Here is a 14,820-nt window from a genome sequence, read left to right on the forward strand (position 1 = left end):
CGTTTATGTGAAAACCATTCAACACGTCTCAGAACTGTTTCTTCCAGCCCATGGAAAAGGAGGACCACCCGCCCTCCTCCCTTGACCACAAAGGCAACTCTGAAGGCAGGCATGGAGATAGTCAGACCACCCATGGGCACCAGTAGACTTGTGTCCATTGCAGGGCAAACGCCCTCCAAAAATTGTCCCTGGTCTGTGCTAATCCAGAAGGTGCTTGTAGGCATTGCTTGACATTAGCCAAACCCTGTCATGGACCTTTCTAGCACTGGAACAGTATGTACCATTGAAGAACAGTGATCTGGCCTGTGCTCTGGCCTCTTTTTTTCACTAGCCTATATGTAAACTGAGTTGCAGAGGTCCAGTGCTCCTATATATCTCACTGTACAGAGGTTTCTGAATTAGCCTTGAGTATATCTAGCCATGACATTGACAAGTTGGAATGGAGAGGAATAGGGAGAAAGGATCAAAGGAACATCATGAAGAATGGGTTGAATGCAGGGACAGCTCATCAGGACTGTGTGCTCTTAAAAGTAAACATTTAAGATTTGTCTTGTCTCTTGGTTTTTGCTAGTGTTAAATCCAGAGTACTGTGTTAGTGAGATGGTTCTGTGGATGCCAAACACAGTAGTTCAGTGTATGTGAAATAACACTTTATTGTCTTTGCTTGTATCACAATAGTGCACAGAGATTTCACCTAAGATCTGTGACTGTTGGGCTAAGTTTGTGATCAGGCTTAAGAATCAGCAAACACTGGGCGAGACAGACAAGGGACGAAGAAATAAAAATATTTCGGTCATCTCACGGGTCTACAGACAAAGAGAAACAAGTGCTAAATGTCACACAGGAAAAATGTAGCCAAACTGTATTCAGTCCACTACTTTCACTGCACGTTTATCATCTCTGTCAGTGGGAAAATGAGGCACTGAGGACATCTCAAAATCCACCTGGTGAAGCACTGGGAGAGAAAGGCATAGCTCTTTGCTTGGTTGCCATCTCCATGCAGACTGTAAATTTAGATTCAATCTTAGGAAAGAGGTATCATTTGTTCCAAATAGGGCAACAGTCTCAGCAGCCACATTATCACAGTAGGAGAAGATTAGATTAAAGTGTGAACAACATGACATATTGCTCTTAAACAGTAAATACAAAATTCCTACCTTAGAGTTTCGGTATTTATGTGCATAACAGTATTAGAAATTACGGAAGTCACAGTCACAACATGCTATAGATCAACACGAGGATATAACTCTACGCACACAGATTTTGGACAGAGCATTACCTAGTCATGTACCTTCATTCTTGTATGACACTTCAAATCTCCTGCCAATTAACAGCAAATGACAGAGCTATAAAACTGAATTCCTTGCATGAAGAACTCCAGGCAAAAATGTAGTAGTTTTTAAATCAATTGCATTCTGAAACAAGCTGCTTTACTTCCTTTGGTAAACAGCATTAATTTGTGATTAGAAATTGCTCTAGAATTTTGGAAAAAAATAGAAATTTGCTAGAAACACATAATAAGACCGGAATGTAAAAAATCCATAGTCATAAAATTACATGTAACTGTCCTTGATTGAATCCAAACTCCTGACATTAAGTTGAACTCCAAAGCATTCAGTGTTTTTACTGTTTAAGTTCAGCTGGCAATATCTGACATTTACATAGACTGCGATGAGAGGTGTGTAAAGCACAGCATAGCATACATGGCAGTCAGCCCCCACCTTAAACCAGTACATGCAATATAAAGTTTACTTTGCCACATGACAGCTAATGGTGAAAGGTGAAACATTAACTTTTTAATTCTCCAGTAGTTGCTACAAATTGTAAATTTCTTTTTATATATTATTACAGAATTTCTTCAGTGAGGACTTTTATGTACGTCATTAGACAGCTGAGAACTACAAATCCTTGTTATAATTCCTCCTTCACTGTTGTCCAGATGTGCCATGTTCCCACACAGCCTACCTCCCTATCGTCGCCCTCACTCATGATTCTCCTCCCACTGCACAAAAGGATCACTCTAGAAAGCACTTAAGCAAATGCTTAGGTCTCATGGATCACCACTGAACCTCTGCTTACTATTTCCTCTGAATCAATGGTTGGATTGTGAGTTGGAAAGAAGAATTAATTCTATCATCTTTTTTTTTCTTCCTATTGCTAAACCCTAGGATTGTTTTAATAATACCTGAGATATTATTATACCATTAATCAGGAAAGTTCTTAAGCACTTGCTTCACTAAATCCTAAATCAGGGTCATGCACTCTTCATTACAAATAACAAAAAGCATTTCTGCGTATGCCTAATTTTGAGCACAGAACTTTAATAAGACTAATCACATAATTACAGCTACTTTCAAGCTTGACCAAAGAATTGGCTAGCAATCTTTTTAAGTGTTCTGTGCTGTAAAGTAACGATTATCTCTTAAGCAACTGTTGTCACATCATGCATCACAATCTCATCTTTCAATTTCTTCCTTTTTGGAAAACACTTGTCTCCGGTGTTCATCGCACTGACATCAGTGGATGTTTTGCTGTTGATGGCACACTACGATCAGAAACCTTCTCCACAGATTTCTGCTGGACTGGGGAGTGCAGGAAGAGGTTTGAGTACTCGATAAAACATGTTAACGCTTATTTTAAAAACGGCAGTGAATGCTCCAGGTACTATTTCAGAGATGCATATCAAAATTCCTAGAAGCTATCTGTAGTCATTAAGAAAATAGATTTTCCAAGCTTTGTAGCTTTTTCTGGTAGTTCAAACACTCAGCGTAGACATATTCTGCTGTCACTCTAGACATATTTTTTCTTAAATAACCATTAGATGAGAGACAAGGGCATTTATGAAAGGTGGCTGTAACAGAAGAGAGTGTCATTTTCATACATGACATTGTTCCTTTGAAGCTGAGTCACGCCACCATTATGACTAGGTATGATTGGCCCCCATTGCTCTCACGTTCTATACATCAGCTGTCATCTCAGTGCATATCATGATACAACTCACAATCGTGCCTCTCACATCTCTGTACCCTGCAGCCAGCTGTTCCCTTCATGTGTAACTCCTGAGCTAGGTCCTCCCAAGCCTTGCTTGCTCCTGCTGTAGACCGTCCGTTCATGCACCCCTGTCTGGGCACAGGATTCTCATGCACATCCACTCTTCAGCATAAATAAGTACTTGCAGTTTTTATACATGTTGAGCAATGCATGACCCTATGGGGTGTATTTATGAGCCACATCAGTCTTTGACTATTTCTGAATGGAGCCCATATATTTATCTAATTTTAAATCATGGAAGGCATCCTGAAATAGAATTTATCTTGTTGCACCTTGAAGGTAACGCAGCAATGGCTAATGACTTCAGTAAAGTCACAAAACTGAAACACACACTTGGTTTAACTAACACCTTTCATGACTGTTGGTTTTAACAGCTCTGTTGACCAAAAATAAATAATAATAAAAAAAAATCAAGTTACATTTTTAACACACTTGGTGAAATATCTCATTTCTGCTGCCTGGACACATTTTGGCTAAAATTTATGCTTACAATATTCAAGTTAATTCTGCCTCTACTTTCTTCATCTAGGAGTTAGGTAATTAAAGTCCTCATTATTTAAAACTAAATACAAATTTAAAAATGCAATACAATAAATAGGTCTGTGCCATTATAATCTGAATTATCTCAAAGTAAACTTCTGCTGTGACTTCAAACTTCTGCAGTATTTGATTTTCCTACTTCCTTCATGCATATTTGATTTTCCTACTTGAATCATGCACGTGTCATAAAATATAATTGTTTAAAGCTTAAAAATTAGCAGGAGCAGTAGCACTGGAAATGTATATTTTCCTAGTAAAATATTGCAGAAAGGAGTATTAAGTGGGCAGCTGTAATAAATAGTTACAAACAAGTTTACTTACACTGGAGGTTATTTTTTTCCTCTCTGCATCAATTTGTAACTAGTTAAAAGGAGAAATGTATTATCTTTTTTCCTTCACACCTCTTTATGTCTCTTTCAACACATGCATGTGTTCACACATACACACAACCTCTTATGGTATAAATGTAGCTGACAAATGGGGATTATAGATGGGAATAAGGTATGTGTCACATAAAACACAGTGAAATGGACTCCAGTCATTTGTGTTTTGTGCTGAGACACAGACATGGTATATGGACAAATGCCACCGGTGAACTGTTTTAAGAAAACTGACTTACCTTCTTGTAGGCACACAGGTTTATCACTTGGTTTCCAGCTCAGGGAGCCATTAAAGTGTCTCACACAAAGTTTTTTTGAAGTACCATTAAGCCTGTATCCTTCTTGGCAATGAAACCGGACCACCACACTTTCAAAGAAGACACCGGCACTGGGTGTCTTGTATCCGTGTTCAGGAGCTCCAGGATCAGCACAAGCTTGTAGGTCATCAAATCCTATGTGAAACAAAGACACAAATCAAATTGTGGTCATTTACTCCTCACTCTTCCCAGGTTTTTCTCTTTGACGTTTCATCTTCATGGGGGCCTCATATTTTACATTAATGACCACTGGCAGCCCTATTTAAGTACTCCACACTCTGGAGATGATCAACCTCCAGCTACAGCAGAAATACTCAGGTGACAGAAATACTTCTTCCTTGTCATGCAGCTTACTGAGGAAGCCAGGTCAACCACATTCCTCAGTAGCTGACCTGGATAAAAACAAAGTGCTTGACTCGGTGTACCAGTGGGGATTGTACAGTAATGTATCTGTAATTACTCTTGGGGACTATGGGATTTTGGAGGTCTGGTACAGTCACTGGAAAGAATAATAATGTATCAGAAGTAGAGAGGAAGACGAAATAAAGAAAAGGGCATGAAATCTAACTGCCAGCCAAACATATAGAAACTAAAACCGATAAGCTGCTGGTAGGTAGGGGGAGATTTCAAGCTGGGAGGGAGCTCTACCACAAGGAAAAGAAATACTGATGTTCAATGTATGTCTTTCCCCTCTCACGTTGGCTTGGCAGCCCTACCAAATTCTTGAAACACTGTTATGGCAGCGCTGTATTACTGCATTGACGCCAGAAGGGAGTTTGTAAGCCCTTTACTTCCAAAAAAATAACTGTAAAATAACAAACAAAAACCCAACAGTTGCAATCATAAAATGCGACTGTTTATCACTTTGTCAAACTCATTTCAATGCCATTTGCATAAACTGAAGCTTTTTTTACTGCAAAGCAACAAAGGTTTAGTGCAGCGTGGAGCAAGTACTGCATACTGAAAGAGCAAATAGCTTTGCAACAGGAACAGTGAGAGGGCAATTAATGCCGGTGGGAGGGATGCCTGGAAAATTTGAAAATCATCACATTGTAGCTTTAATGTTTTGATTTTAAAAGAATAGTATCAGAAAGCTCCAACTAATTCCTAAGGATGAAGTGTCTCCATGGTACATTCAGAGAGAAGGAAGATATTACAGTAGAAGACTTTTCAAAATAAATCTCCTGAGGCGAAATCATCCCCTCCACCAAAGGGCTTGGTGTGACGCTGTGGCAGCCAAACGGAGAGTGCTGAAGGTGGTAAAGGGCTCTTGGAATTTGAACACTGAATTTCTCCCTTCAGTTCCCTGGCTGAAAGCTGCCAGTAGAGAACAGAAGTGCAGGGCAAGCCGCTGTGTTTTATGCCCAATTATCTGTCCTTGCTAGCAGAGGCAGGGTACACTGTGGGGGATTGCATTTTCTTGACTCCATACATGGCTGATTTCATGCGAGTCCAGGTCACTGTGCTGAACTACCCCACCAAGCTGTAATTTCCAAGAGGTAACTTGATGGTCAGAAGCCAGCCCAAATACCTGCGTGCCATGCGTGCTGGAGAGAGCCAACATCTACACCCAGCCTCTGCAGCTCTGGAGTGCTCCAATACCTGGGGCACTTCACCTAAAGACATTTCACTAGTGTCCCCTCTCTCTGCACTGCTGAAGCAGCACAAGAGCAGCAGATAGTCTGCTCTTACGCGGTTTTGCTCCCCCATCCAGTGAAGTTTATCATGAGAACTGAAGGGTCAAAGCAGTAGTCAAGTCCAACAAGTCTCTGAGATTCACGCCCGCTCCTCTGCCACCTGGCTCAAGGCCTCCAGTGCAAATTGGCCAAGACTCTATCATTTGCTAACATGATGAACAAGGAAAAATGCAGTCATTATGTTTGTAGGATTATACACTGTAGGCAATACTTAATAATAGAGAAGAGCTGTCCGTTTTTACTGGAGATTAAAAAGAAGCTTCTTATGCTTCAGGCAGTAAACCCATATCCTTCAATAAAGCCTGTGATGATCTTAACTATTTTCCATTAAACCAAGGGATAACATGACATTTAGCTCAATTTTGTTACTTCACTAATCTCAGAATTTGCAGTCAGGCAAGGAATATTATAAAACCACCTTGAAATGTGTGTCCTTCTTACTAGCTACATCAGGGAAAAGTACACAATTGCTTGCTACTATGCCTCTGCAACAAAAGAAGAAAGGTGCATAGGTCACATAAAATTTGCCTGGTAAAAAAATGAGCCAAGCTCATTTATCAGTTTCCATTAAGGCAAATATGCAAAGTTAGAGATTTTGGGACTGTCAGCACAAAACCCAACACAGAAGGCAAGAATGTTGTTTTTTTTCCCCTAGTGCAACCTAATTCTGAGACCTTACTGCCATTTTTCTGGTGAATTTTCCCAAGCAAAGATTTTCATTTGTCCCAAGGATCATTTTGCAGTAAGTTGGTCTCTTAGGGTTTTTTTCTCAAGTGCTACTTGTGCACAGACAAATCTGTCCCCGGGAGGAATTCCCAAGAAGGAACTGGGACACAAATGGAAAAAAAAAATGAATCATGTATCCTCTAGTTTCTACAAAGCCAGTAACCAGCTGTTACTCAGCTACTGAGTAAAAGATGACATATGGAATCAGCAGAGGATCACTGCCTCCATGCAGCATTTTCATGACTTGTTCCTGAAGCAAGGAAGAAGGAAAAGGCCTCAGGGAATAGCCAGTTAGGTGGATCACACACACAATACCGTAACTTCCCATGGTATGATCATAAAGGCAAAACAAACAAAACCTCAACCATGTATTTTCTCCATAGTTATTCAACAATAGGCTTGGCCCAAATCTTAGTCCTAGTAAAATCAGTGTAAGTCATTTGTCTGATGAGCTTCTTTTTGAAGATGAATATGATTCAGACACAAAGTGGTGAAGCCAGTGCTGCGCCACTTCTTCCTATGCTTTGGCTGAGACCAGGAGGTATGTGAGGGAGGTATAGTGAGGTTGCCCATGTGCCCAACATCTTGCAGCGCACAGAGGGCACTGCAGGGCTTTTGAAGGGGTCATTATAATCTAGAGTAGCCAGGGACTGCTATGATTTTCACCCAGGTTGCTCCTCTCTTGCACAAGAGGTGCGCCGAGTATTTCAACAGTTTATTGAGCTGAGAGCTATGTCCATCATTCACTTAGAATTTAACTGTGAAATTTCTGGTACAATACTCAAACACAATAATGCTGAAAAGACTGCCAAGGACTGCCATCTTCCAGTTGTCCTTAATATCAGACTTCGTCCCTTTACATAATGATCCTTTTCATATAATCTCAGTTAGTTAATCTCCAGCCTATCAAAAGTCAGTAAATGCAAGTCTGCAATGAGATACAGCTTGGTAAATTTTCTTTCTTTTTAGTTTCTTTCCCTTTTCAAAGCTAGGCATTTCAAAACAGCTACTCAAAGTTGTAAGACAGAATTTTTATAATGGCAGGAGTAATCTCATGTTACAGATGGGGCACCTTTTGCTTTGGTCCCTTTAGAATCTGATGAAAGTAGACAAAACATTTTTCAGCCAGAGCCACAAGATATGTCTTTGGAAAGAACTATAAAAGTCACATAAATCAATCTTTTGGTTACAACAGAAAGGTGTTATCCTGCAGGAAAGAGTATATAAAGAAAAACTTGGAACTACAATGGATTCTCTTTCTTCACAAACCTTTCAATGAGTCCTTGGGGAAAAGAATGACATTTTACTTTGACTACTGGACTTTTTCTCATGGTTATAGAGAAGGAAGAGGGAATCATCAGCACTTACTTCTAAAAAATATACAACACACTTGTCAATAAAGCAGTAAATTTTCATGTTACCTATACAGTAAAAAAGCAGTGAGGTCAGCAGCCATCATCATAACCAACATCGCATCAGAGGCAACAACTTTATGGGATGCTATTAAATAGCTTTAAATCCCTAAAGTAAAGACTACACCATTACTGCTGGAATTGACTCAGTAATTAAAATATTTAATTAATATTAATTAATATTAATATTTAGTCTAAGTTGCAGACTTTATCATGTCACCATGATACAGATGGATGTTGTGTAAAATACAATGAACAGTAATACCTTCTGACAAAGTTAATGAGTACATAAGGTCATCATCACCAGTAAAACATGCAGTTGACACAGAATATATTTGGTTGTGGTATTTACTGTCTTTTTACTGTTGGACCAACAGGAGGTCATCAGGAAATTGCAGTGCTCTTAACCTGGACAAAACACAGGCAGCTTATATGGGTTCCTATTTTACCTAAATTACTTGGTATTCTCAGTCAGATAAAAATTATGTCAAATTAATCAGAAGACTGAAAAATAATCAATGCCTTCCTTGGGGTATAAAATGAACTATTATAATTCATTTCAATGGACTGTATTTCTAGGTTGCTGCATTATATGTTCTCAAACATATAAAGTTTCATGTCACCTCCGTTGAAAAGCTTGAAATATTGGAAGCCAGGGGAAAACTATATTTGTGATGTAACACATAACAGTCACAGTTGAACTTCAGATATGCCAGGAAAAAAAAAGGCAGGAGGAAGATGAGAGCTCCCTCAGCTCTTCCTGTCATTCTCTATCTCAACACATCTTTTTCTCAGTTTCCTCTTTTGCTTTCCTTGTTTCCCTCTTCCCTCACCTCCAGCTTTACAGCTCCTTGTAAATTCCTGGTGCTGGCAAGGTGATTTCTAACCTAGATTTGATGGACTTCTTCTAAAACTGTTTTATAGCATTTCACTGACACACCACTGATGCATGTTAGCTCAGAAATGGCTGCACCCATTCTTGAACACAGACATCACTTTCATTCTAGTTTTGTTACATACACGCAGAGAGGAAAAAGTGACATAAAATGTGTAATAATATTAAAGATATACACTATTTTCAGTATTTGTCTTCAATAGGATGGAGAATAGGCTTCTCATACAGCAGCACCAGCATTTGAGTTCTCTAAATCAGAAAGTCCTTTTTATCTCAGTCAGGGGTGGAGGGAAGGATAGGCTTTGCAGCCTGTGATAGGACCAGACTGCCTTGATGCACACTTTATAAGTAGTCTGTAAACACTGCAGGAGCAGGTTATCTTGAGCCAGCTCTCAGTAAAAAGCTATATTAGCACTAAAGCAGAAAGGCCACAAGTGCAATCATGCCGAGGGCCTGCTTGTCTTGTACAAAAGAAAAGTCATCTTCATCCCTTTCAGAGCTTCTGCCCTGTTTCTGTGAAAACCAGGCAGCCATAGCATTTTGTGCCTTTGGCTGTTTTTGCTTCCTCACTGTTGATGACATGAATTGAACTATCCACATAGCTCTGTAACAAGAAAAGGAAGGATGTGCTTTGATTAGCATCTAGCCTCAGAAATGAAATGAAATTATAAACCTGAGATTTCATTAGTGAAATGCCTGCTAAAATCTAAACTCCTTTTAATCCCTAGTGACCCTTTTAAGGTTCACTAATTCTTAAGCTTCCCTGAGACTTCAGCAACTTTGAAAAACCCTGCCCTGTTTAAGATGTGAATCACAACCTCCCTTGCTATCCTTGCAGAACACACTCCCAGCTCCCTGTGCTGTTGCATATCCCTCCTCACTTGGCTGAGCTTTATCCAGGGCAACCTAACAAGCCATTGGAAGAAAAAAAGTTCTAATTGCTTTGTAGGAGAAACAGGACAGCAAATAATACCTCCAGGGGGTGGATACTTTACTTAAGCCACAAGCTGATCTATATAATCAAGAACACCATTAAGTTTTATTCTTCTTTATATAACCAAAGAGTGTCACAGGAGAAAAATAAGAAAATCAGTGTGCAACGCAGTTCATGAACATCAAAACCACCCATCTGCATGAAGAGCATCAGGCTTCAAGAGAGGCAATTCAAAAGGCTGAAAGGTGGCCTCACTTGCAATTTCCCTTTTTTCCTATCTTTCCATTTCATGTCCTCTTCTCCCCCAAACAGGGCCTCCCACTCTCCTTCACTCCAACCCACCTGTAAGATAATTTACTACCTGCCTTTGTACCCTCCTGTTAAGACCTCCATGCTACCAAATCTTGCTCACCATCACGCTCACCAACTCTCTTTCTCCTCTTCTCAATGAGCACTTAGAAAGGAGCACTGAGTTCAGAGATGCTCCTAAGAGCGATGATCAGTTCAACCTTAAAATCCCTATTCAGGCATGACAAGTCCCTGGGCATTTCTGTGCTAAATCAAACTGACATTCCCCTGGAAAGCCTAGGGATTGCTGTTCCCTCCAGAATGGGCACAGGGGAGGGAACATGAGGGGCCATAAACAGCACAAAGCACACACAGAGGGCAAAAGAGGCCACAGTGGAGCTGCTTCTGCCTGGGATCTCAGCAGGGAGAAAGGCAACAGCATCAGCAGATGAAGAGGGCAGGTTCAAGGGCCCTAAGCAGGTGATTGCAGATGTAATAAGAGCATCTTTATGTTAGGGGTCAAACCTCCAATTAGTTACTCCAATTACCGTTCACCACTCAGGAATGATAGCACCCCCCAGCTGGTGCTTGACCAGTGTCATACAGCTGGCAATAAGCTGAGTTTTCTATCAATGGAGGTGATCACCATTTTTAATTTTGAATATCAATCTTGATACAGGATTCACAGGAAAACACTTAAAATTGCTGGAAAAAAAGAGGATGGTTTAGAATATAATCAGAGTAGCAATTGAGTAAACACCCAGGAAACTAAAAAGATGCATTTGTTTCTTCTCAAAAATAAGTTTCTTCTCATTAACATCTTAACAAGCACAGGCCTGTACCTTCAATCATAACTTCTCGCAACTAATACAGCTATGTCTTCTTTGTAAATAAACCATTTCATTTATACTGCAAGAAGCACTTGTTGCTACCAGCCTTTTGTAATCCAACAAGTCTGACTGCATAATTTATGAAACCTTATGAAATGTGATATGCTACTGCGTGATCCTCTAAACCTCCTATCACTTAAATGAAAAACAAAGGGGAGAAAGTAAATCTGCTGGTGGTTCTGCTAACAGAGCGCTATTCTTCTACCTTTTTATTTCAGAGTTACCATGGCTATGCTGGAATATGACTCAGGGTGAATAAAAGCTAATTTATCACACAAGAAATCCCCTAACTTCGTCCCAGTTCCTAAACATTTTAACTGGGTATTTAGTTTTTAAAAAAAGCCATTGAAAATGACAACACTTGCACAATCTTAGCCCAGCTGATATCAAGCATTAAGCAGAAATAACTAAAAACCTGAAGCCAGAGTTTGTTCAGCTTTTGACAAATATAAGCCCAATACTTTCTTCATTTCCATTAATCCATTAGTTTTAGTAAAACTGCAAACTCTACCAGGAATTTATGTACACATTTTTCTTTTCTGTTCAGTGAAAAAGCAGCAGGTGATAATGACTTCTTCAATTTCCATGTTACAAATAATATTTCACATTTTTAAGGTAACTTAAAATATAAAATGTGCTCAAATAAACTTTTTTTTAATGCACATCTTTTATACTCAAGGCATTTTTAACTACTTTAAAATAATTCTAAAATGGCAGTTCTGTGTTTCTTATCTGAACCCTGAGGATCTATGAACTCTAAATTAAAAAAAAAACAACAAACAAGAAATTCCATCACAAGAATCACAGAATCTCAAGGGTTGCAAGGGACCTTGAAAGACCATCTAGTCCAACCCCCCTATCAGAGCAGGACTTGGTTATCATTTTTCTTCCTATTCAAAAGCTACAACATAGGTTCACAATGCTGCTATGAGTAGAAAAAGTATATTTATGGTACATGTATGAAATTGCACAACTCCACTCAATGTTTAGTGTATTAACATCTGTCACCATAATAAAAACAAGGATGCAGTAAATGCACATTATGCTCTGTATACGCTTCAATAAATGGGTCCATACCTAACATATCTTCCCCTTCCTTATGCTGATAAGGCATTCTAATAAAGAAGTCAACTTGTGCTTGTTGAGTGGTGACCCATAAGGAATTAAATATGTACAAATCCAAAATATAAAATGTTGACATAACTTATGGAAAGATCTCCTTTTTACTGACGTAAAATGAATAAGTGAGCTCATTACTTTTACTTAAATCGGTCAACCCCACTTATATTTTCATTCTCACATGTAATATTTTATATATTGTATGTCTAAGGATTTCATTGGACTTGCAATATTGTCCATGTGGGAATCCAGCTTTAGGTCACTAAACAGGATTAATAATGACACAGAAAGCTGCTAATAAAAAAAAGTGCCAAACAAAACAAAAACACAGCCTCATAATTTCGAGAATGTTATGAGCCTGCTGTGTTTTTTAAAAGCAGCATCTAAGTATTGTTGTTTATCTGTCTCATATTTTTAGCACTCAGGAGAAAATTAATTACCATTACCAAGAGCTAGTTTAAATACTTTTAGTCTAGACAGGCATCCCTTAGGAAATATAGCAAAAGCCCATAAAAAAAATGAATCATGAGCTAGTTACTATAGTAATATTTCTTCTAGGCCAATAGCACAGAATATTATTCATCATAGCAAATCCAAAGTAATGAAATGTCACTGTTCAGCAGAGATCCTTGTTTCTATAAGATGCAGAAATCAAACACTCAGAGGTGTGAGTTGGGGGTTTGATATTTATGGTCTAATTAACTACAGACTTCCCTAGATAATGCTATATTTTATTACACACAACAGTATAGTAATCCAACAATTTTTACTTTTCATCTGTGCAACAGAAATTGATTTTATACTTTCCCAAGAACAGGCAGAATTGGATTTAGGGACAATCAGGATTAATGTGTGAATACGATAATGTCAAACTTTTAAATAAAATGTACACTGGAGAAGGCTGAGAGACAAAGGATTAAAAAAGTTGGTACGTACACCATTTCCAGCTTTTGCACTTGATACCTTAACACAAATCCTGTAATGCTTCTGGACTCTCTGAGAGCTCTTATGCCCCATAGTGATTTTTTTTTCTATATGCACATACCCATGAAACCATGACCTTTCTTCTTAGTTCGGGACCTCACGGCAGCCATCCGACTTTCATTTACCTTTTCCTCTGTGTATGTTTTGCTTGCTGGTACTTACTTGGCTAGCCTTGCAAAGTTGAGATGTTATTTACCTACAGGTCTAGAAGATGTAGAGGAAGACAAGGTGGTTTGGCAGGTTTTTTCCCATACTTTTATTTTCCACCTTTTTTTCCACATGAGGACTGCCATTGCGCCTTTCGCACTTGCTTCAGATCACAAAGCAAAGCACTTCTACTCAAGTAAAGCTTTTAGAGAGCAAGCAGATTATATATACTGGGGAAAAATACCTTGATTGATTTCGGTCCTACTATGGACCCAAGGAAAACTTCTGACCTCCTTCTATATTGAAAAATGACTTCACATTCCTGTGTTCTGCTAATACTGTTAGTGAATAAAAAGAAGATGAAGTTGGCTTGTTATTTTCCAAGAATGATAAACCCACAAAATTGTATAGAAAGGAAGTGGAAATCCAATTGGGCTCTGCTTTTTACTTAAATTACTCTTTTAAAGTGCTCTGTCTCACAAACTATTCTGTCCATACTGAAAAGACTGGAAAAATCAGTAATAGGTTAAGATGATGCAGAAGAGTATTTTTTCCTTTATTTTCAATTCCTAATTGAGTTCAATTTAATTTCTCAATACAAGTTAAAAACTCCCTTAAAATTTGTTCTGTTTAAACACCTGGTCAGGAGTGGGATTGTTAACAGCAGGAAATCCACTTGCAGAGCCGTGTCCACTAGAACTCCTTGTCTGACCATTTTCCTAGTACAGTCCTACCCAAGGACCTCCCAATGGCTGGAAAATTATGTCAGGCTGCTCACAGCATCAAAACAAGCAATTCACAGAGAAAAGTCACAGAAGAGCTAGTGAGCAAGATGGAAACATTTATAATTAAAATGTTGTGCCACTACAGAGCCATCATATTTAAATGCCTAAGAACAAAATCCCAGAAAAATGACACTGACAAATTTCACTGGCGCGCTCTCAATTTTTGCAGCATCATCAAAAAATCATCAGTGTGTAAAGTCCCCTTTGGCCCAGATTTCCCCTTTCAAAACAATCTGGTTCCTCTCTAGCCAGTGTCCTGTCAATTCTGCAATTCTTCTATTAATCCAGATCTTCACATATACTTTCCCTGGTGGCAGTTTATGAAAGTCAAGATAGATGATACCTGCAGCATTTCCCTTCCCTGGGAAACCAGCTGCCGTCTCAGGAGATTAACAGGTTAATCTGACACAAGCTTTCTTTAATACATCTATGCTTTATTTTATGTCATACCTCCAAGACTTTTAATCTCTCCACCTTAAAAAAAATCTAAAATCTTGTCAATTATCAAGTCTTTGATTGCCCAGATCATGGGATTTTCTCTTTTTCTTTTTTTTTTCCTTTAATCTGTGGGTATAACAGATTGTGTCTGAGGGCACTATTGAAAGTCACTCCCTTTCAGTGATGGATACAGCAGTGAACTTATGCAGAAGAAGAG

The 14,820-nt window shown here is 38.8% G+C and overlaps 1 protein-coding gene across 1 annotated transcript in view; it reads right to left on the reverse strand.

The window, feature by feature from the left end:
* Positions 1–14,820, reverse strand: part of SUSD4 (sushi domain containing 4) — a 74,910-nt gene that overhangs the window by 26,616 nt on the left and 33,474 nt on the right. The window contains 1 exon segment of the mRNA XM_061989638.1: positions 4,211–4,423. Coding sequence (XP_061845622.1) covers positions 4,211–4,423 — 213 coding nt within the window.

Source organism: Colius striatus, chromosome 2 (assembly GCF_028858725.1).
Source record: "Colius striatus isolate bColStr4 chromosome 2, bColStr4.1.hap1, whole genome shotgun sequence".
Classification (NCBI taxonomy): domain Eukaryota; kingdom Metazoa; phylum Chordata; class Aves; order Coliiformes; family Coliidae; genus Colius; species Colius striatus.